Source organism: Phyllobates terribilis, unplaced genomic scaffold (genome assembly GCF_046119375.1).
Source record: "Phyllobates terribilis strain yellow unplaced genomic scaffold, ASM4611937v1 Scaffold_1__5_contigs__length_1240528914, whole genome shotgun sequence".
NCBI classification, from domain to species: domain Eukaryota; kingdom Metazoa; phylum Chordata; class Amphibia; order Anura; family Dendrobatidae; genus Phyllobates; species Phyllobates terribilis.
In genome coordinates, this window is record NW_027362761.1 from 40,454,818 (window position 1) to 40,481,548 (window position 26,731).

A 26,731-nucleotide genomic window follows, 5' to 3' on the forward strand; every position below is an offset into this window, starting at 1 on the left:
TATTCTATCCGGGCGACAGAGTGTGGCTCAAGGCTCGCAATACTAAAGTACGCGGGGAATCTGCTAAGTTTTCCCCCCCGCTTTATTGGTCCTTTCAAAATTTTGGCCCAAGTAAACCCTGTAATGTACCGTTTACAGTTACCACGACACCTGAGGAGTCACGACACTTTCCATGTGTCGCTGCTTAAACCCGTTCGCCTGACAAAACTCGCTGAACCCCAACCTGCTACAGACACCAGGGGTGATAATCTCGAGGTGCAGGCTATTATGGGGTCTAAGATGGTTCGTGGACAAAAAGTTTACCCAGTACACTGGAGGGGCCATGGATCTGAGGATCATCCCTGGGAACCGGTGGACCACATTCATGCTCCCCTGCTCATTGAGGAAAATGAGCATCAAGTAGAGAGGGATGTTAGAAGGGTGGATAATGTTAGGTGTCAGGCATTTGCTGGATTTGAAATGGGTTCAGTGGATTCTGTGGTCTCCCATTCTGATCCAGCCAGGGCTGATGCTGCTCAGCATTATCATCAGTCCTAACGCCTAGCTGCTGCACAAGACATACAGGTTGTCTCTTAGGGATTTGTTCCTAGCAACATGAAGCGTAGGTTGCGGAGGGAAACAGGGCTGCTATAGCCTAAGTCAAGGATTCACTGCACTGAGCATGCCCGTGACATGGCGGACCGTGATTGGTGGTTTGGGAGTCAGCTGATCCGGTGACCTGGCACCGCCTGATTGGTCGCGGGGGCCGTCACCAATAATGCAACGGTGGGCTAGCGCCTGCTGTGTAGTCCCTGTGCTGTAAACAGGGCTACAGATACATTATTTATCGCACATCTCTCGTGCAGTTAACGGAGATAGTGCGAATCCCTATTCCCGTTCCGGTGTGCAGTAACACGGAAGGGACTGTTATTTAAGTTGGTTGTTTTACCTTCTCACCCGTAACGTGTTCGGCCGCAGTCCACCAGGCTGCATCGCGGACCCCGGGTTCGGTTGCGTTCCATTATTTAATAAAGTTGTTTGCAACCGTCCCCCTAACAGTTCAATACTTTTTCCCTGTGTAATTTCTCATTATTACACATAACTTAATTTATGGACATCTATGGTTTGATTTCTTAGCCTGTGTAGATTGGATGGGTTGTTACCGACATCTGGTGAGAATTTCGAGTAAATAGCACCTTTAGAAATATATTTACTTAGAAAATTGGTGACGTGTCTAATACTTATTTCACCCGCTGTACCTCTGTCACTAGTGTTATTGCATTATTGCAGAAAAGAATCTATATATTAGGAACATTCACCATTTTTAGGGGAATTCATCCTTTCTCTATTCTACTATTTTTTCAGTCTATTCGACACTATATCAATTTTCATATTTTGCAGCCATTTTTTAGATGTACTTTGATTCATAGGATTAATGGAAACATAACCACTCATTTTCTTGTTGATATTTGTATGATAATGTCTCAACACACACATATATATGTTTTAAAATGTTTTTATATGTTAATAATAGAGCTATATGTTTCTAGACTATTTATGGCATGTGTAGTATTTGTTTATAGGTTTAATAGGTTTTGAGAGTAAAGAACAGAGAGGTTCCTTAAAGAAAACTTGACCGCTGATACATACTGCACGATCCACGGGCATCATGTGTCAGACAGTGGATGACTGATTTTAGCCAGCTACTGTATGTTTAACTCTGAAACACTGTGGAGTTTCAGAGAAAAACATACTTTAAAAGCCTCCGGGAACCGAGCTGCATGGTAGACTAGTTGGACAGGTGGGTCTCTTGTGGCTTTTTCACACCTGCTCCCATGGAGTGACAGGTCTCTCCCTGCATGTACGTATAGTGAGAGGTCTGTCAGTCACTTGCAGCGGGTAGGGAGATGCTGCCGGAGACCCACCTACTTGACTATTCTTCCGTGCGGCTCGGTCCCTAGTGGCTATTAAACTATGTCTTTCTCTGAAACGCCACAGCGTTTCAGAGTCAAATATACCTGAATGAATTCCTACAGCCATAGTCTGATACATGCTGCTCCTTGATTGGGAAGCATGTATCACCTGTCAGGTTCCCTTTAAACTTCGCAGTCCAGACAGTGCAAAACTATATAATACCTATGGACAAAAGAAACATTGTGCTGTTTGTGGGAAAATAAAAAAAGTAAAGACCCAGTTTTATAATCCCACAAATAACTTATTGTTGTTATGCAGCAAACTGAATTATACAAATATGTAAAACTGATAATGTTTTGCTTTTTTTTTTTTAAAACCCATAGAATCCTCATGTCATGGATGCATTTGTACCAATCACACTTTGGTGGGAAAAGTTGAAAATACACAAGGGTCTGTCCAGCGGAATGCCAAAGTTTTTATAAATGGCAAAATCCAAGGTACAACGGATCACCGTGGAATTTTTAGTTTGAAAGGAGTCTGCAAAGATGTGTACAGAAATATCACTGTGACAATGGATGGATTCTCTACTGGAACTTTACAAAGCTGGAAGAATGAGTCCAACATTTCTTATTTTGAGTCTGTTTTAAAGAGATTAGGTAGGTTACATATGAATGATAAGTATGGAATAGAGTACTTCATTTTTATTTTTTAAATAATTGAATATCAGTATGATAAAACATGGTTTTAATCAGTAAAAAACTGGACTTACAAAATAGGTACCCATTATGTTATTATATAGCTGTAGTCAATCCATATTTGCAATAAATATGGCTTTTTTTTAAAGTTCTGCTAATTGTTCAATTGTCTTCTTTTACTGATTCTGCATATAGTCTTCTTTTATTGACACTGAAAGGCTGGACAGCCACCTCTTGCATTCATATTGTCTCACATCAGACTGTGTTCTTATGCAGCCATCTGGAGGATCCTTGCTTTTTCCTTTCTTATGTCTCTCTAGTAGTCAATCTCTAAGACTCCTCAACCTATCCCTTTCATTTTGCAAACATGCTTGAATCTATACATTGGTAATTTATACCTTTTACATCAGTAACCAAATGTTTATTTTTTCATTATGGAAACCTCAAACAAACAGGAGTCTTTACTATTAAAGGGAATCTGTCACCACTTTGGAGTTATCAGACCTCTAATATTGGCATACAGGGTATGGAAAAGTAAATCTATACATACCTGTATGGCACATAGTAGAGGTTTGATTGCAGAGAAAAGTGTTTTTATCCACTCTGTTTTTCACAGGCTTGGTGTCCCCCTGACGCCAAGAAACCCCCCCATTGTGCTTATTATAACCCCAAATCCCCACCTATATGCTTAATTGTCATATACCCCTCCTCTCCTGCATGTCACAGGGCCCTGTGACGTGCACTGTGCTCCCTGACTTCTCAGCCATGCGCAAATCACCGCTCACATAGAGCGTGCTTTGCTTAGTCCCGGCCCCGTCTGCCTGTGCTCTGCGCCGCAGGGTTCTATTATGCAGGCGCCAGGGAGTCACTGTCACTTCCTGGCGCCTGTGCAGTAGAACTCTGCAGCGCAGTGCACAGAGAGACGGGGTCGGGAGGAAGCAAAGCGCGTTCTATGTGAGCGGTGCTTTGCGCATGCCTGGGAAGTAAGGGAGCACAGTGCAAGTCAGGCCCTGTGACGTGCAGGAGAGGAGGGGAATATGACAATTAAGCATATAGGTGGGGATTTGGGGTTATAGTAAGCACATAGGCGGGGATTTCTTGGCGCCAAGCCTGTGAAAAACAGAGTGGATAAAAACACTTTTCTGCAATCAAACGTCTACTATGGGCCATACAGGTAGGTATAGATTTACTTTTCTATACCCTGTATGCCCATAGTAGAGGTCTGATAACTCCAAAGTAGTGACAGATTCCCTTTAATTAAAGGTATGTGCACACTGATTTTTTTAAGCAGGTCAGTTATAAAAAATGCTCTTACTATTGATTTCTGTTATAAAACTACTTTGCTATTCATATGTTGTGGTTTCAGTTTCTTTTTCATCATCAGTTTTTAAAAATCACCTGGTAGTAGAAAAAAAGGTGCATGTGTTACAAGTACGTCACCTAAGTTCAGATAAGGGCGAGACCGGTTACATGTATTCATTGGAATCCTGGGGGAACTGTTACTCAGGGCGACCATAGGCTGCAGCTTCTCTCACACGATAGATTCAGTTGCTGACTAGACACATCTGACAAGAGTCTTCATAAACGGTAGAACAGTAACATTTAATGAGGCACAGCCAGTGCAATGCAAATGTCTCTTTGAGCAACAGGTCCCAATAATAACAGTACAATCTCCTTTTCAGCACAGCAGTACAAAGTCTATTATCCCGTAGCACAGTACAGCACAGTTTTAATGCATACATAACCACAGGCTTTTCCTTCACAAGTACTCAATAGTACACAGCATTCTTTATCCTGCATGGAGATGGAGGGGGGGAAGGGTGCGATGAGGGAGATGATCTCTATGACAGGCTTTCTTCCAGTCCTTATCTTCCTGGCCGATAATAATCCACACTGTTAGCTCAGGGAGTCTAACTAACCTTTGTTTAGCTTCCCTCCTGACCTGAATTCTGTTCCCTTGACTTCTGTGAGATACAGATCATAAGCCACCTTTCTCTTTGGCTCCGGACAGACAGTAAACAACTTCCCCACAATCCCCCTGGGGTTCTGCTAAAACACTCCCCTTCTCCTATGACTGTGTTAACCCCTGTAGTTGCTGGATGCTTCTGGAGCACAGCACTTCCTGTCTCCTGTGCTTGTGTTACTTCTAATAGTTGCTGAATGCTTTTAAAGCAACAGCACTTCTTCTGCATGTCACACTCTTCCCTCCTTTTTGAATGCCATCCTCGACATTCGTCTTAATTGGTCAATCTGACCAATTCTGAGACAGTGGTGAAAGTTGGATAACTTTATATACAAATTGACATTGTGAAATTGGTATAACGTTCATAAACATTGATAACAATCTAATCTTACAACCTTTTTCTTGTAGGATGCCTGTAAGAAATAAACAATTAACACAATTAAAATAATCAGCATCTTTTCAGTTGGAGCTTTTCATACGTCTTCAACCAAATCTCTCTCTCTGTATGCTTTAACAGTTCTTGGTTTCTGCAAAGTCTTTTAAGGAAAATCAAAGCATGAAAACAAATCTTTCCACCAGGCAACATCTTCCATACAGCATCTCGGTGGAGAATACCACTCAAGTGGGCTTACCTGGTCCGCAGGCAGAGATACCCATTTCCAGTCGACAGTCGTTGGCACTTGACTCGGTTCACCAAATGTCTCATACGTCAGCATCATGGGCATCCTCACTTCTCGAGTCGACATCCTCCTGGTGGGTTGTTCCTCAGAGACCACGGGTTCTTCGGTTACAGAAGTTTCTTCCGCCGCACTCATTTCCCGTGCTTCTTCAGATGCTCTTGGATCTGCCTCTATAAGTTCCTGTACTTCTCCTGAGTAGCTTGTTTCCAAATGGTCTGGTAATTCCGCTCCTCATCAGTGTCGATCGGTCTCTTCAGGGGCCAGTGTTAAATCATCAGATCTGAATTGGACTTCATCTATATTCCTTAGTACGAACTCTGGAGCCTCAGGACTTAGTTCATATTCCTGAGGAAGGTACATCCCTCTCCTTGCCGGTCCAAGAAATACAACGGTGTGTTCTTCTCCATCGGAACTTTCAAGGTCACAATCCACCTCCGGAGCTTCAGTCTGTGGTGGTTCGCAAGTCGATCTTGGATCATGTCGGTCTATGTCTGGGAAGTCTTGTTGTGGTGGGAGATAATCACAGGGTAGTAGTAAATTCCGATGGACTATTCTGGTTTTCTTGTCTCCCATTTCCAATTGGATTTCATACACTGGTCTGTCATCAGCTTTCCTCCTTACGACCACATACACCTTGTCTTCTCAGTACGAACAATGTTTTCCTGGACCGACTTTCTCACATACGTTCTTGACTAGCACCCAGCTTCTCGGTGCCAATTCTGCTCCATAAAATTTTCGATCATAGTACTCCTTACTGTTGCGCTTTCCTTGCGTAACCACTTTGGATGCTATGTTGTATGCCTCTGCCATCCGTTCCTTCCATTTCCGAACGTACTTTGGATACGTTCTGTAAGTCTCTGGCACCAGAGTATCGAACATGATGTCAATTGACAGTCTTGGCGGTCGTCCATACAATAGGAAAAAGGGTGACTAACCCATTGCATCGCTCTTTGTACAGTTATAGGCAGTCTTTCTTCTCATCAGCTGTTAAAGTGCGCAACATCGACAATAATGTTCAGTTAAAAGTTCCACTTGTCCATTACCCTCTGGGTGATAGGACATTGTGTTGGATCTCTGAATTCTACAGTACTTTCCTGGATTGGCAAAGAGCTGGTTCTCGAATTCTCTTCCTTGTTCGTGGTGTAACCTCGTAGGGAACCCAAACCTCAAAGCAAAATCATTGAAGATCTTCTCTGCCGCTGTTCGACCCGCTTTATGGGTGGTGGTATAAGCTTGGGCCAATCGAGTAAAATGGTCCATCACCACCAATATGTATTCATAACCATCCTTGCACGTCTCGAGATATAGAAAGTCTATTGAGACCATCTCAAATGGATACTTAGTTTGGATGTTGCCCATAGGTTCTCGGGTTGATGTGTTGGGACGTTTATCTTTCAGACACCCACACTCCCTGGTCACGTACCTCTCAATATCTCTCTGCATGTACGGCTAGAAGAAACGTTCACGGATCAAATTTGTTGTCCTTTCCACTCCCAGGTGTCCCATGTTTTCATGGATTTCTTTGAAGACCAAACTACGGAATACTCTGGGGAGTACCAACTGCCGGTTTTGTCCTCCTTTACGATACAGGATACAGGATACTATCTTCATTGAGCTAGAGTTTCGTCCATTCTTTAATTAAAACAGATACTGCTGGTCACTCATTGTCTCTCTCCCGTTTACTTGGAAACCGATTTTGGTCCACATAAAATAGTATTCTACCAATTATCTGATATTTCCGTTGTGCTCTACGGATTTTTCCTTTTGGTAGATGGTGAATAGACCGGGGGTGATCTTGTTCTCTTGCTTTTACGGTGTCAACGGACACCACAATGGTGTGTCTTCCTGCTGATAAGCTTGTACTGCTCTCAATTGCTTGCAGACTGACTTCCTCTGAGCATTCTTGCTTGAACTCCTCAGGCTCTAGTGGAATTCTTGACAATCTGTCAGCATCCACATTGCATTTTCCTGGCCTGTACTTGATGCTGAAATTGAAGTCAGCTAGTTCAGCGACCCATCTCTGACCAGTTGCATTCAGTTTGGCTGTAGTAAGGACATAGGTCAAAGGGTTGTTGTCAGTGTATACCTCAAACTCTGCTGTAGTAGAGATAATCTCTAAATCGTTCACAGATAGCCCATTTCAATTCCAGGAACTCCAATTTTCCGGAATGTAAATGGTAATTCTTCTCGGCATCTGTCAACGTTCTAGAACCGTAACCGATGACTTTCATTTTTCCATCTTGATGCTGATACAGGGCAGCTCCCAGTCCAACTTGAGAAGCGGCACAATGAAGAATAAATGGTAAATTGAAATCAGGATATCTCAAGATGGGTGGTTTTACAGGTAGTCTACTAGTTCTTCCAATACCTCCTGGTGGTCTGCTGTCCAGAGAATGGGCTGTTGGGACGAAACGGCGTTGTTTCTTTTAAGCCCGGTCCTACCTGCATTCTTCTTTTTCTCTATGGGTGTTGTTGTCTCTGTTGTCCTCCCAAAGAGGAGGTATAGTGGGGCGGCAATCCTGGAGAAGTTCCGAACGTAAGTACGATAGTAGGAGAGGAATCCTAATATCTGCCTCAACTCCTCAACGGTAGAGAGCCACTTGTCTTTTAAGGCCAGTACCGGAGCAATTTCTGCTGCGTCCATGGTATATCCTTCACTAGACACAATTTTCCCTAGAAATCGGACTTGTCTTTTGAACAGTTCACACTTTGGGGTCAACTTAACTCCGTGTTGTTGATACCGTTGTAATACGGTCCTCACGTGTTCAACATGCTCCCGGAAGGTTTTACTGTGTACCACATTGTCATCCAAGTATGGCTGGCAGATATCGTCCCTCAAACCTTCTAAACATGTCTCCATGCTCTTCTGGAATTCTGCTGGAGCTGAACTGAGCCCAAACGGTATGCGGATCCACTCATATAATCCCCACAGTGTGATGAATGCTGTCAAGGGTCTACTGGACTCTTCGACAAACCCTTGGTGGTATGCCTTATCCTGATTGAGGACAAAGAACCAGGTCCTTCCTGATTGGATATCCAGCATATCTTGGATCTTTGGTATCGGGTGTCGATCAGGTACTGACTTTCGGTTTAGTTCCCGGTAATCACAACAGAGTCTCAACGTACCGTCCTTCTTCCTAACACAGACAATAGGAGTGGGATAAGACGACTTCGACTTTTGGACCCAACCTCTGTTGATGAGATCTTGTAAATATTCTTTCACTTCACAATGTAATGGTTTTGGCACAGATATGTAACTTCTGGTTACTGGGGTCATGTCTTTCAAATTGATTTTCAAATGCAACAACGGGATACAGCCTATATCAGAGTAATCTTTGGAGAACGCATGACACTCTTCTCTCAGCATCTGTTTTGCTACCGCTAGATTTTCAGCACACAAGTGTTCCAGGGGTACTGGGGGATCTCAGGACCCCGCGGTGGGTTGCGTAATTTCCTCCCCTGGGCAACTCCTGTTCCTTGGTAGGGAGACTAAATTCACTGTAGACCCCTGGGCTGGTCTCAGACTGGCTGGATATACCGTTTTAACGGTTTCGATGTGACCTAACACAGTCTTTGGATCCAGTCTAATTTTGTGTTTCGTAGTATTCATCACCAGTACTGTCACTCGAGCAAACCCACCAGTAGGAATCGTAAGCACAGTCTCACCTTGAACTAGGCCTTCTGGAAGTTCTGAGGAATCTTTTGTCATGAACAGTCTTTTCTGGACTTTTCTTCCCAGTTCTACCCAGACTCTACACCTCACCCCCACCATTTGGTTTGCAGGGATGATGGTTGGGCGCAAGCCTACCTTGACTTCTTTTAGGTCCATTGTATTCTATGCTTTCTTTACTCTATGAATCACATTTTCCGCCACGGCATTGGGTATGGCGAGCGATGTGGCGAATGCATCCACCACCAGCGCCCCTGCCTTGTGTTTCGTGATGACCTCAGTGATTACATTATAACCCAGGATAGGAACCTCTGCCACTTTCTGATCACTAGTCACGAGAAAAGGTACCAAAAGCTCGATGGTGTTGCTGTTCTTCGTGGCCCTGAGTTGGAAAGTCACTTCCACCCAGCCTATGAAAGGGAGTTCCACTGGTCCCAAGAGTTCTTTTAGTGACAGTAGGCAAGTGTGTGGCAAGTAGAGCCTTCTCCATTCTTCATTTAAAAGACTCGCTTAGGCTCCTGTGTCCCACAGTGCTTTTACTAGGAGTCCATCTAGCTGGCACTATATAAAGCACCTTTCACCGATTAGGCTATCTTTACTGACCAAGGAATCCTCCTCCCAGGAGTACATCGTTTGACCTCCGCACTGGGCATTAGGTAACTGATGCCCCTGTCTCCCTTGTAGCTGTTGGAGACGGGAACACACTTGGGGATATTACTGACGCAGCCGTTTTACCTCATGCCCCGTTCTGGGGTTTGGTGACAGCTTCACAGGTTAACTGAAGAAGCAGCTCACTAATTCTGTCCATTTGTATTTCCACATCCACTGCTGCTAGTGAGTTTTTCTTTAGGGCTGATCCCCTTTAACTGGTGTAGCAGAGTTGAGTTGAGGTGTTGTGCAGCTGTGTTTTTCCAGACACTTTTCCTCTTCTCCCTCTACACGCTAATTCCCGCTCAGGATTCCCCGTATGCGCCACCAATGTTACACGCATGCCGCCTAAGTTCAGATAGGGGCGAGACCGGTTACATGAATTACATGTTATCCTGGGGGAACCATTACTCAGGGCGACCATAGGCTGCAGCTTCTTTCAGGCACACGATAGATTCAGTTGCTGACCAGTCACATCTGACAAGAGTCTTCATAAACGGTAGAACAGTAACATTTAATGAGGCACGGCCAGTGCAATGCAAATGTCTCTTTGAGCAACGGGCTCCAGTAATAACAGTACAGTCTCGTTTGCAGCACATCAGTACACAGTCTATTATATCGTAGCACAGTACAGCACAGTTTTATTGCATACACAACCACAGGCCTTTCCTTCACAAGGACTCAATAGTATACAGCATTCTTTATCCTGCATGGAGATGGAGGAGGGGAAGGGTGTGATGAGGGAGATGATCTCTATGCCAGGCTTCCTTACAGTCCTTATCTACCTGGCCAATAATACTCCACACTGTTAGCTCAGGGAGTCTAACTGACCTTTGTTTAGCTTCCCTCCTGACCTGAATTATGTTTCCTTGACTTCTGTGAGATACAGATTATTAGCCACCTTTCTCTTCGGCTCCGGCCAGACAGTAAACAACTTCCCCACAATCCCCCTTGGGCTCTGTTAACACTCTCCCCCTTCTCCTGTGACTGTGTTAACCCCTCTAGTTGCTGGATGCTTCTGGAGCACAACACTTCCGGTCTCCTGTGCTTGTGTTACTTCTAATAGTTGCTGAATTCTTTTAAAGCAACAACACTACTTCTGCATGTCACACTCTGCAACAGCACTACTTCTGCATTTCACACATGTCACTTCTTTGAAGTGTCTCTTGATGGAAAATGCTCCAAACTAGCCAATGAAAAGGCTGCAAAGAAACCTCTTCTAAAACATTTCAAAAACTTTCAGGTAATGAAAAAAAGCCTACAAAAACTTCCCAAAGAAGGAGTGCTTTCTGAAACAGTTTTCTCTAGAAAATTTGTCATTTTTGATCACCTCAAAAAAATCCTGTATGCACACGTCTACTCCTAAGTCTTGTAGATCACTACTGCCATCAGTGAAGAATGAAATACTGTAACTACCCTAGACAGTCATCAGAAAATATTTAAATCATATTTTTATGTTAAATGTATTTAGAAAAAAAAAATATATTTTTTACATTACTATATTAAAATACAAATGCAATTTTAACAATAAAGCTGGCCATGCACATTAGATGGCTGTTGACCGAACTATGCTTTGGCCGATCATTCTGCCAACAGTCATCTCAGCCAACTGTTCCATACACATCAGCACTCACTCGGCCGAGCGTTCCTGTGTTCCCTATGAGAAAGCTCCGTCTGACACATCAGCAGGAAACATCTCAGTGAGAACAATGACAATGCAGTCGGCAGGTGAAATCGGACATGGGCGATCGACATCTCTCTCGACCATCATTTGGCCACTGCCCCCATACACATTAGCTCATCAGCCAAACTCGTCGATGTTGGCAGGTTCAGCCCATATTAATCTGAGTATGAGGGCCTTAGACCTATTATTAGGCTTATGGACATTTCCAAAAATAGATAGACTCATACCCCACTGGATTATATTGAAGTACTTAAAGGGATTGTGCAAGTCTGTAGTCACTCTATGTCACTGCACACTTGTGAATTTTCACAGAACGCACTGGGCACTGTAAGGATTCTCTGGTGCCCGCACTAGGAGTGGGCGGTCATGTGACTGCAAGTATGCGATTTGCATACTTCCAGCACATTCAAACTTGACGTAACAGGCTTAGCTTTTTTAGCTTGTATTGAGGGAGGCCGCGCACGTCTGGTTGGCACGTGACCGCTTGTATGCAGGCACTGGCATCGGAGAATCCTGACAGTTCACAGTAGGCGCATTTGTGAGGATTCTTATGTCTTCAGTCAGAGTGAGTGACTGTAGACTTGTACCCCAAGGTCAGACAACCCCTTTAATGTCCATGTGTAAGGTGCCCCAGCGAGGTAGTCGTGGGTGAGCTGTAGCCCCCTCTCGCTATGGCACCCTACAGACAATACGTGTCCTCCCTCTGAAGTGTGGCTGTGTAGGTAGTGCTCTTCACTTACTTCAAGCCATCCGATCGCGGCTGTCTCCAGGCATTTTTCTTCTGGGACCAGGGCAGCAATAATTTCAGAGGACACGAGGTTCTTAACCAGAACTTGGACTTTACTTGGGGAAGAGGAATATGTACAGTATTTACAGGCAGATATAATGGATAAGGCCCGACAGGTTATCATCTCTCTCACAGGTGCTGGTAACTCCTTCAGCCCTGGCTCCCTCTGTAAGCGAAGCATCTCCATGACCCTATACTCTGGACCAAGAGACTCTTCTATATTAACAGTGACCTGGATCCGATATCTCTCCCCCACGTCTTAGCCTGGAGTCCTATTTATCTTCCTCTGCTCCCTGCAGACTAGAAGTGCCCCGTGTCCTCACTGCGTTGATGAGTTTCTACGGCGGGCAAACAGGACTCGCGCTCTTGTGTGGGGAGAATTGCGCACTAGGATCTCACTGTCTGAGGGTACGGAGCTCCCGTCTACCCTAGCAGCCACATATATTCAGGCTGCCCGTAATCGTCACTCTCCTGGCTCTTAATGGCCTGTGGACACTAAACTGAGGCTTTTTGCTAATGTGCCCACCCTCTGTGAGCTGTCATCACAGAACTTTAACCCATCACTGTCTATAACTCTGCTGGCAGACTCAACCTGACATCTGCACCCAGAACAGTGGCATCTTGTGGCTGTTTTCAGGTACTACAGCTCAGAAGGAATTATACCAGGAACAAACTCTATATCCCTCAAGGCTTGATCAGGGCACTAAGTTCCCCCTCTCTCTACTGACTGGACCACTGAAGCTAACCCCTTAGCTTGGCCTGCCAACAGCTCAGTGAGGTTTAACTATGGGAACACTTTCTTTAACTAATTTAGTGCCTAAGGAAGGCTACGTCCTTCCCCACTATTACATTCCCCGACACTTTAATGTAGGTCGTCCCTGACCACACTAAGTAATCAACAGCTATAAAATCATATTACATTACTAAATTTTACTAAAACATTTTTAGTAAACGACTGGTCCTGAGGTCATCTTCTTGGATGGAAGACTGGCCCTTCTCGGTTAAGGGCCCCGGAACAGCAATTCAGGACAGTCCATTGTCAACTTTTTCAGAGGTACAGGTCCTCCTTGGTAAGGACCCTGGAAATGAAGTGTCCATGTCCACATTTTTAAGTCAGGTCAACACCTCAATGGCCCCCAATCCCCTCCTGGGGCTGCATTCTGAGGCACAGAGTCACAGGTAACACCCTGTGAGTCTCCTTTCTTCCTGGCCCTAGCGGGGGTCACCGGCTCTTCCCGCTAGGCCGCAAGTCTCTTAGATTTGGAGGATATCCATCCTCAAGGTGTGCCTCAGCATTTTAAATTCCAGCAGAAAAAGGCGCAGCAAGCGCAACAAGCGAAAAATAAAAAGTAAAAACAAAAAGAGCAGCTCTCCTGGGCACACAACTTTGGTGCTGCTTAAGGCCTTCCTCGCCTGGGAGGTAGGGGAACAGTCCTCCATTTTTCTCTCTAACCTAATTCAACATGGGGCACTCCGCCCCCATTGGGAAACAGTCCCAGAATCAGGACCACAGCTGGTGGGTCCTAGTAGAAGAAAAGGTGAAAGGTCAACGGACCTTTTAGCCAGCTCACTTCTTCCAGGCCTCCTTCCGTTCCTTCATGAAGGCGGCCCATGTTGCAGAGGAAGGTGGCTTCTTCCACCTCCAAGGCTGATCGGGGTACTTAGTAGGCCCAGGGTCCTCGTCCAAGGATGTAGCACTGCCACAGCCGACCTGGGTAGGGCCGTAGCTGGTCACTGTAAAGCTGTGGACGACATTACTGGTGCCAGCTTGAATTTCCCCGACAGGCCTCTCAGCCCCTCCTGGGTATTATGGCACCGACTCCTCCTCTGGCACCTCACTAGGGAAATCAGCTTCCTTGCCACTTGCGAGATCTTCCTCTTCCTCGCTCACAATCTCCCCCCACTGCCGCCCCATAGGCTCCTCTGCTGGCGGAGCACTGGCCTTAGGTGGGGGCAGAAAGCCTTTAAGGGCTTCCTTAGCCCAGCGCTGCTTAGCCTCCCTCTTGGCCCTCCTTCTGAAGACCTCTTCGTCCTTTTCCAGGACATCTTTCCATTCATACGGTCGGGTGAGCGCAGCCGTGTACCACCCTCCGGAACACTCGCACTTAACGAAGTGCACTATGTCTCCCACACGCAGATTGTGAAGGCGATCAGGCAGATAATCTCGCTTAATTACCTCGCGAGTAACGAACACCTCGTGCCCGGTCCACTTCCTGGGAGGCCTCGCCTCCGCCTCTGCACCATCCCCTTCAGGCCTAGGGGCCCCTGTCGCCGTGGAAGCTGTCACGGCAGGCGCCGCAGGCGAAACCGGCCGCTGGGGTATAGGCTGCTCACCTCCGTCAGGCTCCGCTGCAGCTGTTGCTCCGGCCCCACCAGAATGTTCTCCACCCTCGGCCGAGGGGGACGGATCTTCCGGCATCCGGCTCCAGTACCACATGCGGAACCCATGGATAAGCAGGCCCAGCTCCGGATCGGGCCTAGTGGACCACTGGACAGCCACTAGGGGTAAAGACTCACGGGCGGCATCCGCGAGCGAGCGACTCTCGCTTGCAGCCCCTGGGGTACTCAGCTCTAGCATCCCCTCCTCAGCCCGCATTCCGGACAGGTCATCCGATCCTCCGGTTGCCATCTTCGCAGAGCATCCACCGCAGCACCTCCTTCCTCTCGTGTGCTGGACGGGAAATGGCGCTGGTTGCTTACCAGTGACGCGCGTCCTGCGCGTCCAACTCCTCCTCTTCCTGGGCCGGCTTTCTGACGCGACCGCCGCGTCACTCGTCACTCTCGGCAGCTCCGCCTTCAGCCGCACCCCTTCTCTGTGCGAACTGATACTCACGGGGCCGGACATCACTTTACGCCGCGCCCTCTTCCTCACTGGACGTCCCATCCTGGGACGCATCTTCACTGCTGGGCCCATCCTTCTTCGGGCCGGAACTCGCAGGGGCTGGACATCTTTTCGCGCTCTCCAGCGCCGTCCACTCCCACGATGGGCGGTTCTTCTCCCAGAATTTACCGCCGTCGTCACCATCTTGGAATCCATGCTTCGGGCCGCCATCTTGGGCCGCATGCCTTCCAACACTTTCTCCTCAGTGTTCTGTGTCGGCTCTTCCCCGCTTTCTTCATGCGAGGAGCTCGCATCCTGCCAACTACGCCAAATGTAAGGTGCCCCAGCGAGGTAGTCGTGGGCGAGCTGTAGCCCCCTCTCGCTATGGCACCCTACAGACAATACGTGCCCTCCCTCTGAAGTGTGGCTGTGTAGGTAGTGCTCTTCACTTACTTCAAGCCATCCGATCGCGGCTGTCTCCAGGCATTTTTCTTCTGGGACCAGGGCAGCAATAATTTCAGAGGACACGAGGTTCTTAACCAGAACTGGACTTTACTTGGGGAAGAGGAATATGTACAGTATTTACAGGCAGATATAATGGATAAGGCCCGACAGGTTATCATCTCCCTCACAGGTGCTGGTAACTCCTTCAGCCCTGGCTCCCTCTGTAAGCGAAGCATCTCCATGACCCTATACTCTGGACCAAGAGACTCTTCTATATTAACAGTGACCTGGATCCGATATCTCTCCCCCACGTCTTAGCCTGGAGTCCTATTTATCTTCCTCTGCTCCCTGCTGACTAGAAGTGCCCCGTGTCCTCACTGCGTTGATGAGTTTCTACTGCGGGCGAACAGGACTCGCGCTCTTGTGTGGGGAGAATTGCGCACTAGGATCTCACTGTCTGAGGGTACGGAGCTCCCGTCTACCCTAGCAGCCACATATATTCAGGCTGCCCGTAATCGTCACTCTCCTGGCTCTTAATGGCCTCTGGACACTAAACCGAGGCTTTTTGCTAATGTGCCCACCCTCTGTGAGCTGTCATCACAGAACTTTAACCCATCTATAACTCTGCTGGCAGACTCAACCTGACATCTGCACCCAGAACACTGGCATCTTGTGGCTGTTTTCAGGTACTACAGCTCAGAAGGAATTATACCAGGAACAAGCTCTATATCCCTCAAGGCTTGATCAGGGCACTAAGTTCCCCCTATCTCTACTGATTGGACCACTGAAGCTAACCCCTTAGCTTGGCCTACCAACAGCTCAGTGAGGTCTAACTATGGGAACACTTTCTTTAACTAATTTAGTGCCTAAGGAAGGCTACGCCCTTCCCCACTATTACACATGCTCTTATCAGAGCTTTGTAAAGGAGGAGGGAAACTGTGACAACCCTTATTGTGAATAGTGGATCCTGTGTTATCTGCTGTGCATAGTGGTGTTATCTATAATTGTAATTTTGTCTTTGGTGATAATGAGACAGCTAGAAAATAATCAGTACAGAACAGGAAGTTAAAGTATAAGGCCTTATGGCCAGTGGGAAATTTTCAAGATTTTTGCAGCAATTGGGGCCTTCAATAGGTCTGGCAACCCATCGTGCCCACAAGAAATGGTGCAACCCCAGGATCACACATCTTAAATGCCACTATCAGAGATTGACAGTAATTTTTAAGTTCAAACTTCTGTTAGAGGCAGATGTCATCTATATTACACAGCTAGCATCCGCAGTGTGAGGAGCAGTCTCAGCTCCTCAGCCCACACAGGCACCCAATATAGGACCTACTAGTACATCCTATATCAGAAAATGTTTAAACATTTAACTCATTTAACTAGGATTTTTATCACTTCATTGTTGTTATATTTCAATGCAATAAATTATTTTTTTACTGTATGATGCCTCTCAGCATAAAGCTACCAGGTTTACTAGTAGGCCCTCTGGCAGAGCCTAAGGCTGCGTGCACACGATGCGTTTTTCATGCATTTATGCTGCGGAATTTCCGCAGCGGAAACGCATCAAAAACACATGGTAATCCACACCCCATGGTCCCCATTGGCATTCCGCAATGTCAATGCACATGCTGCGGATTTTTCCGCAGCGTTTCTGCAGCGCTCATAAATCCGCAGCATGTTCATTAATTTTGCGGAAGCGCAGCGGAAGCGCCGCCATTGACTTGCATTGAGACGCATAGAATCCGTGTCTGTACATTTGTACAAGCGGATTTTATGCGTTTCTATGTGCGGATGGTACCCAGTTCTGGAGGAGAGGAGACTCTCATCCAGACCTGGGTACCATTGTACCTGTAAAAAAAGAATAAAATAAAAAATAGAGTTTATATTCACCTGTCCGGCGGCTTCTCTCTGCATGCCGGCAGCGCTTCTCCTTCCAGGACCTGAGATGACGTCGCGGTCATGTGACCGCAGGCTGTCTCGCGATGTGCCGGCAACCCGGAAGAAGCCAGGACGAGCGCTGCAGCACACGCGGCGGCATCGGGGGTGAGTATAGCTTTATTTTTTTTATTTTTACGGTCACACTGTATAAATCCATGCCGTTTGCATGGATTTATACAGTGTGACCTAGTTGTCAAGCACTTTCCAAGTGATGCTATCGCCTGGAAAGTGCTTGTCAGTCCGCATGCGGAAACACTTGCGTTAATGCATGTGGGTACGCATGTGAATCCGCATGTATTCTGCAGGAAAAACGCATGCACAATCTGCATGCGTTTTTTCTGCCAGGGAGATGCAGAAATGCTGCAGAAATTTTCTGCTTCATTTCTGCATCGTGGGCACATAGCCTAAGAGAGGTTCTGAGATGCCAAATCTAAAATCCATTGCACTCTATAGGGCTCTGTCTCCTTAACACAGGACTCTGATTATGAAGGGTACTGTAAAATATGATCACTGTACCTGCCTAAGCCAGAGCAAACTATGTGCAGAAATGTAAAAGACCAGGACAAGAACATCATACATACAGTACTTGACACCAAAATCAGCACTGCCCCAATTTGATTATGACTGTACCATTTTCTATATTGCATTACCTTATTACCTCGCATTATTTGTGGACAAAGAGTAAGTAAAGAATTTGAGTGCTGTCTGCTAAAAAATGAAGCCAGGTATAATGGTTCCATTTCTATCTGATTTTGCTTGTGCATTTTCAGAGAAACCATACATCGTACAACATCCATACTCAAAAATTCGTAGAGAAGGACACAAGGTGACATTATGCTGTGAAGCTACTGGGAATCCAGTTCCAACTAAGTATTACTGGTGAGTTAAGAGTATTATTAAGACTATAACTAATAATTCAAACCAACGCTGTTTTTGTTATTTTTTTATTGTAATGTCTCATTATTACATTCTAAGGACTGAATGAGCAGTATAAATCATGCTTGCAGACCCATACAACAACTTTGCAAGGTATAAGCTGGTGACCACAGCCTGTGTTACTTTACCCTGTCTCACTGCAGATCCTGTTCTGCACACATGCAGTACATCTCTCTTTGGTTCTTTCCAGCAGACAGCCTCACAATTGTTTAAACACTAAATCTAGCATCTGTCAAACTCATCTGTCATTATGAGTATATATACAAAAGTGCTACAGGGTCTTACCCAGGTAAAAGGTTATAAAAGATAAGTAGAACCCCTCACCTTATAGGGTTGTGTGACACACAGCACCTAAAAAGTCTACAATCCAGATGCAGCAGCTTCCATGAATTTGTCAGAATTATATTTCGGGAATGGAAGCAAATCTACGCTCTCTGGAGCCATGACAATCCAATAGTATAGTAAAATGTAGGTTTATTGACAATGCGTTTAGGCTATGTGCCCACGATGCAGAAATGAAGCAGAAAATTTCTGCAGCATTTCTGCATCTCCCTGGCAGAAAAAACGCATGCAGATTGTGCATGCGTTTTTCCTGCAGAATACATGCGGATTCACATGCGTATCCACATGCGTTAACGCAAGTGTTTCCGCATGCGGACTGACAAGCACTTTCCAGGCGATAGCATCACTTGGAAAGTGCTTGACAACTAGGTCACACTGTATAAATCCATGCAAACGGCATGGATTTATACAGTGTGACCGTAAAAATAAAAAAAATAAAGCTATACTCACCCCCGATGCCGCCGCGTGTGCTGCAGCGCTCGTCCTGGCTTCTTCCGGGTTGCCGACACATCGCGAGACAGCCTGCGGTCACATGACCGCGACGTCATCTCAGGTCTAGGAAGGAGAAGCGCTGCAGGGGCCGCCGGACAGGTGAATATAAACTTTATTTATTATTTTATTCTTTTTTTACAGGTACAATGGTACCCAGGTCTGGATGAGAGTCTCCTCTCCTCCAGAACTGGGTACCATCCGCACATAGAGACGCATAAAATCCGCTTGTACAAATGTACAGACACGGATTCTATGCGTCTCAATGCAAGTCAATGGCGGCGCTTCCGCTGCGCTTCCGCAAAATTAATGAACATGCTGCGGATTTATGAGTGCTGCAGAAACGCTGCGGAAAAATCCGCAGCATGTGCATTGACATTGCGGAATGCCATTGGGGACCATGGGGTGCGGATTACCATGCGTTTTTGATGCGTTTCCGCTGCAGAAATTCCGCAGCATAAACGCATGAAAAACGCATCGTATGCACGCAGCCTTTGATTCACACCGACTTCTTCCCCAGAATAACCATACATAAGAATGAGGTATTACAAATATAAATGGTTTAAATACAAAACGGCGCAAAGGTCAGAGGGAGGGGTGTATACAGTCACATGTAAAAACAGAGCAGACACTAGCACCTAAACCTATACAATTACATGTATTTTCTAAATAAACAATAAATAAGATATACATATAATTAAGAACAAATAAAAAATGACCAAAAAAAATAAGTGTACTTCACACCGATACTGTTTTTGAACATTCTTTATTTATTCTTCAGCACATTTAAGTACCTTATTTTTCGGACTATAAGACGCACCCCAAATTTGGGGGTGGAAAATGGAAAAAAAATATTTTTTATAAGATGGGGGTCCATCTTATAGTCCGAATAGATCTCTTATCTGGGGAGCGGTGGAGCAGGGGTCACAGGAGGCAGAGTCCCTCAGGAAGCCAGCAGAAGTGTAGCATTGCAGAGGGCCCTGGGTGGGAGAAGGTGGTGCCCCAGCGGCAGGAAGTTGTGGTGATGGTGGAGTGGCATAGCAGGAAGCAGGGTCCCTCCCTCAGGAACCCAACGGCGGCAGGAGCAGTGAGATGATATGGGCCCGGTGTCAGTGATGAAGCAGAGCGCAGTGCACTACTTTTCATGCGCCCATCTTCCAGAAGCGGTGTTCTACAGGAAAATGGCGGTAGCCATTTCCCTGAGGCCCAGGGCTTTGGGATGATGGCCGCTGGAGGCAGCGCATGCGCAGTTGAGATCTTGGCTGGCCCGAGATTTCAATCTGCGCACACTGATTATGGTCCAAAAAATATGGTTTATGTATATCTTCTTTATTTTGTATTTAAAAAATATATGGAATTGTATAGTTTTAGGTGCTAGTGTCTGCTCTGTTTTGACATGTGACTGTATACCACTCTCCCTCTGACCTTGGCGCCCTTTTTTTAATTATTTTTTGTATTTAAACCATTATGTTTGTTATACCTTATTCTTATGTATGGTTGTCCTGAGGAAGGAGTCAGTGTGAGTCTGAAACACGTTGACAATAAACCTACATTTTACTATTGGATTGCTGTGATGCCAGAGAGCACAAAATTACTTCCATTCCCGATATTTAATTATGAGTATATACCATAATCTATTTTCTTTATTATGCACATCTACATGATCAACATGCAGTGCTTCTAAGTGAGATTACTAATGTACAGAGTCAGGTGGAGCATGCCATGATTTTCAGTCTTCTTTTTTCAAGTTTATTTTTCAGAGCTACAATACAGCCTAGTTTTAAGCCCTTATACAAACCTAAGCACAAAGTGATGAACAAAAACAAGACTGACTACCGAACCAACCACAAAATCTGATCAGGATGGATAACACTTTTACATGGATTGAAACGTGGTCCGTTACATCTAGAAAAAAATCACAACACACTTGGGAAGATTTGTTAAAGAATTATGCAAGAATTCTGGCTCAATTTTGGACAAAAAAAGTCTTTCATCAGTTCTACTACATATTTTATATGTTGTAGTGTTTGGTACTCACTCAGCTGAGTTAGAGGTAGGCGCAGGAAACGGTTTCTTTAAAAAACGTCCAAAGCAGGTTTATTATCTCTTCATAAACGACACTTTTAGAAGTAAACCAAAAGACAGCCTTGTCCAGCACAGTGTAACAAAAACAGAAAATAAACAGTCCATACAATTTGGCGGGTTTGCCCGCTCACGGTCAGTGTCCCTTATCACAAACACTCTGGAGGTCTCCACACCTCCAGCCACAGACACTGAATGAGACACTTGGTCTCCAATTTATTTACAAAAAAACACGCCCCAGGGTGAGGATATGTGAGCAGCCATTCCCACCCATCTCTTATGACTCATAAAAACCAGCCCTGGTACGCCCTATTAACCCTCTCAGCACTATATGTGCTGGAGCATGCTTTCCTGGTTTTACATCACCGAAGCTACCAACCTCGGTGATACATATCTCCCCTCAAGGATCTGTCCGGCGGCCATCTTACAATGTTTTAGACACTTTCTGTGCCTTCCCCAACATAGAGATGTTACTTCGCTGTATCTTGGATTAGTGAAAAGTAGTCTATAATTCAACACAAAATTTTGACACAAATTTCTGGCACAAATTAAGTCAACTAATACAGTAAGTGGTGCAAACATCGACAGTCTAGACAGTCTAAACATCAAACGGCATGAACTAATGTAATATGTCTGATGCATATTAATACTGTCTAGTTTACAGCATCTAAAAACTAGAACGTTTTGATAAATATTCAATGAAAATACATGCTAAAAATTTGCCCTATTTAGTTTGAAAGATTTATTCAAAGTTAAATATGTTCTAAAGGAATAAAAAAAATAAATAACTGAATGAAATGTTATTATAAATAAAACCTAAACAATTTTTATTATCAAATTACAATAATTTTTTCTAATGAGGTAATCACTGTTGAATTAAAACAGCTGCTGCTTTCTTACACAGACAGAAACTTGTCCTAGAATGTTAGGAAAGGGTCAATGGGAGCATGTGCAGTAAGAATCTCCATTTGCAGTGATCTGAAGATAATCTATACCATAAATTATCATTCAGAAAGACAGGGTGGACAGCAGTGTGAGCAGCCTCTTCAGTCCTCAGCACCCCTCGTATCTCCATTATAAGATAAGAAAGACATCATGGATAGCATTCTGAATATCTTCTTCTTACCTCAGCACACCTGATATCTGTAGTATTAGATCAGAAAGACATGGTGGACAGTAGTGAGAGCAGCCTCTTCCTACCTGAGAATCCATTGTATCTCAAGTATTAGGTCGAAAAGACAGAGTGGACAAGAGTGTGAGCAGCCTCTTCTTACCTCTGAATCCCTGGTATCTTCAGTATTAAAACAGAAACACAGGGTGGCCAGCAATGTAAGCAGCCTCTTCTTACTTCAGCACTCCCCATATCTCTAGTATTAGATAAAAATAGACAAGGTGGACAGCAGTGTGAGCAGCCTCTTCTTACCTCAGCATACCTGGTATATTCAGTATTAGATCAGAAAGACAGGATGGACATCAGTATGAGTAACCTTCGTGCCTCAGCTCATCTGGTAGCTCCAGTTTTAGATCAGATAGACAGGGTGTACAGCAGTGTGAACAGCCCTTTCTTGGCTTAGCACTCTGAGTCCTGGTATCTCCAGTATTAAATAAGAAACACAGGGAATACAGCAGTGTGAGCAGACTCTTTTACCTCAACACTCCTGGTATCTCCAGTGCTCGATCAGAATATCCACTGGTAGCACATCTTCCAACACATGCAGGGAGGGGTGAGCTTCCTACTGCAGATACACACATGCAACTGTCCTAACATTCTAGGACAAATTTCTGTCAGTGTAATAAAGCGGCGGCCATTTTAATTCTATGTGATTACCTCTCTAGAGAAAACAAATGTGATTTGCTACTTAAAGCACCACTCCAGCGTTTTTTTATTGGACCGCTGGAGTAATGCTTTAAATGTAAGTCTCCTACCCTCTGTCATATACTCACCTTCTGCCGCCTTCATCGGTTTCCTCGCCACTCTGGGTGTATGCTGGAGCACAACAGAGGACACTTTACAAAACAAGTCTATGAGAGCCTCGTTCTAGCTCTCATAGACTTGTATTGAGAGCTTGTGAGCGGAGCTTCTGACTTCCACCTTGGTACTGGAGCAGAGATGAAAACCGAAGAGGACGCCGGGGGGTAAACATATCACCGGGGGTAGGGGGCTTACACTTAAAGCACCACTCCAGCGCTGATTTAAAAACTGCTGCTGTGGTGCTTTACAGGTATTTAGGAATTTATTTATAATGACATTTCCTTTAGTTATTTATTTTTTATGTTCCCGGAGAACCCCTTTAGTACAGTGCAAAAGAAAATGATAGCAAGAAGGCAAAGAATAATAAAAAAGGCAGGGGTAGTATTACTTGAAGCTCATGGGCCTGATTGCAAAATCTCCAACAGGGCCCCCAAATGTCAAGATTTCTTAATTGAACTGGTCTTCCTCTCCCTCCCCCTTCACCCTCAAGCTCCAGGACACACTTGCGACTCCAAACTCTACACCCTTGATTTATTTTTATTAACTTGAATTATTTTATTTATAGGTATCACAATGGTACACTATTGGACAAAACCAAAGTCAAGTATGACAAAAGCTTAATTTTGCGAAATATTCAAACAGTACAGGCTGGTACATACCAATGCAAAGCCAATAATGGACTGGGTGTCATCAAGTCTTCTGTAGCCCATCTAACAGTCATAGGTAACAAAACAATATGTTATGAGCTTTGTTTCTATTTTTTTAATTATTTTTGCAAATGTGATATATTTTTATTTAAGGAAAAGGCGAATCTTACTGTGACAAGTCCCCTCATGAACATTTAATCAAGCTACCAACTGACTGCTCTCAAACTAAAATTGGCTCTAATTTCTACAATGTTGGCAAGTGTCCGAATTCCCAGTGTGCTGGTCATCTGAACTCCGACTTACAATGTAAAGATAAAGTAGATTACTGCTGTGGAGTCAAGCGAATGAAACTGCAAAAAGTTAAGTGCCAAGGGTATACTCTCCCAATTATGGTTGTTGTAGAGTGTGGATGTTCCCAGTGTACACACCACAAGGTTTTGATTCGTGGACGGGTGACCGCATATGACACAAGTGCTCCACTTCAGTTTGGTCAAATTTTTATGAATGGAGTAAACATGGGCTTTACAGGTTACAAAGGAGAATTTACATTGGAAGTGCCAACTGGAACAAAGAGGTTGGTTGTTACCTTTGTAGACCCTCAAGAGAAATTTGTGGACTCTATAAAAATCATTCCATTTGATCCAAAAGGAAATACAATTTATCAGGATATAAAAATAATGAGAAAGAAAGAACCCATTCATCTTAACCCTTTGGTGACAAATGTCATTGCCTTAGGAGAAGTGCTTGGTGAAAATCCAGTTGGAGAGTTAGTAATACCACCAAATACTTTTACCAGAATCACAGGGGAATCTTACAGTGGTACAGTAAAGGCCAGTTTAACTTTTTTGGACCCTAGAAACATCAGCACTGCATCTGCTGCATCAAGTGATCTTAATTTTGTCAATAGAAATGGAGATATCTCTCCACTCAGGACATATGGAATGTTTGCTGTGGACTTCAGGGAGAAAGACACAAACTCCCTGCTCCAGACTGGAAAAGTGGAGGTGAGGTTGGATACAGAACAAATAAAGATGGCTCAACATCAGAAAGAAATGAAACTTTGGTCTTTGAACCCACACACTGGATTATGGGAAGAAGAAAATACTTTCTACATGGCAGGAGATGGTAAGAGGAGAAAGAGAGAGGAGAGGTCATTTTTAATAGGACAGTTAGAAATAAGAGAGAGAAGACTTTTCAACTTAGATGTACCAGAGTTTAGGAGGTGTTTTGTTAAAGTACGTGCCTACATGAATGAAAAGTTTATACCTTCTGAACAGGTAGAAGGAGTTGTGGTGACCCTTATAAATCTAGAACCTATGCCAGGATTCTCATCAAACCCTAGAGCTTGGGGTAGATTTGACAGCGTAATAACAGGAAGGAATGGAGCTTGTCTGCCAGCTTTCTGTGATGCTAAGCAGCCAGATGCCTATTCTGCATATGTCACTGCAACAATGGGTGGTGAGGAGTTGGAAGCTGTTCCTTCTTCCCCAAAATTAAACCCCAATGTAATAGGTGTGTCCCAGCCTTATTTATCAAAACTTAACTATCAACGAACTGATCATGAAAGCTCTGCCGGTAAAAAGACAGCCTTCAAATTCAATATTGCCAAGCCAAACCCAAATAATTTTGAAGAGACAAATGGCCCAATATATGCTTACAGAAACTTGCGAGCATGTGAAGAAGCCCAAGTCTCAGATAATCATTTTCGCTTTTATAGGGTAGAAGAAGACAAGTATGAGTACAATGTTGTCCCATTTGTTGAAACAGATTTGACTTCATGGATTGGTGGTTATTTATCTTGGTGGCCAAATCCGCAAGAGTTTAGGGCCTGCTATTTAAAAGTTCTAATAAAGGGTCAACAAGAGTATATGGTCCGGTCACGAAATATTGGAGGAATGCATGAAAAGACTGTAGGCCAGCTCTATGGATTGAGAGATATCCGGAGTGTTAGGGATATGTCAGTAGAAGGCAATTCAGCAGCCTGTCTGGAATTTAAGTGTAGTGGAAAGCTTTATGACCAAGATTTACTAGATCGTACTTTAGTAACAGTGACTCCTCAAGGAAGTTGCCGCGTTCTTGAGGTAAACAGACTTTTAGAAGACTACCTTAAACGCCACCCTCCACTGGCTTTAGGGAATGACACTGGGTCGTTCAATATGATGGCTCCAGTTGATCCCCTTGGGCATAACTATGGAATTTACACAGTCACTGACCAGAATCCAAGGCTTGCCAAAGAAATTGCAATAGGTAGATGTTTTGATGGTACCTCTGATGGGTTATCTAGAGAAATGAGATCCCAGGTAGGCATTGCACTAACTTTTCGTTGCCAGGAGAAATCAATTACAAGAGAAAGTTTCTTTCAACGTTTACTTAATAATCCAGAGGAAACTCTTCGTGAAATTCGACAGGGTATGCAGGAGAATGTACAAGAGATAGCGTCACGCATTATAACTTATCCAGCATCCGATTCTCTATCTTCTAGAAGTAGTAGACAGCTGTCTGCCAACCAGAGAAGACCTCGTCTACCATAGAAACAATGACAAATATAATTTAATGTGGTTGAATGACCAATTAAATGGGTTTTCCACCCCAGGCCAAACTTTTAGTAAGCAGTGCAGCTTACCGAATACTAACAGTGTAAAATATACCCAGTGTTAGGATTCGGATCTGCTTGCCAGTTCAAGCAATCATCACTTGACTATAATTATGTGAGTTGCATAATTATGTGAGTTGCTGACTAGCTTCTCTCCTCCTTCTCTCAAAAGAACATGGAGAGAAGTGGATGAAAATCTACTTAGCACATGACTGCATACATGCAAATTGCATACTTGTGGGCACTAGGACAACTGCTTGAACCAATTAGTAAAGCCGAATCCTAATAGTGTATATATTACACACTGTTACAATTCAGCAAAGTGCATTGTTTATCTGTTTGCCCTCGAGTTCAAAATCCCTTTAACTTACTAAAGAAAAACTTTGACCTTGGTTTCTTAACAAAAAATCTAGCCAATGCTTAGTTCATACCTCATGGACCCTG

At 44.5% G+C, this 26,731-nt stretch overlaps 1 protein-coding gene across 1 annotated transcript in view; it reads left to right on the top strand.

Annotated features, from left to right (window-relative positions):
• CILP2 (cartilage intermediate layer protein 2) overlaps nucleotides 1-26,310 on the top strand; it is a 178,187-nt gene extending 151,877 nt beyond the window's left edge. Inside the window, exons 10-13 of the mRNA XM_073665292.1 lie at nucleotides 2,277-2,549; nucleotides 17,997-18,105; nucleotides 23,613-23,770; nucleotides 23,848-26,310. Coding sequence (XP_073521393.1) covers nucleotides 2,277-2,549; nucleotides 17,997-18,105; nucleotides 23,613-23,770; nucleotides 23,848-26,225 — 2,918 coding nt within the window. The 3' untranslated portion in view covers nucleotides 26,226-26,310. The remainder of the gene's footprint in view (nucleotides 1-2,276; nucleotides 2,550-17,996; nucleotides 18,106-23,612; nucleotides 23,771-23,847) is intronic.
• Nucleotides 26,311-26,731: the final 421 nt, after the last annotated feature.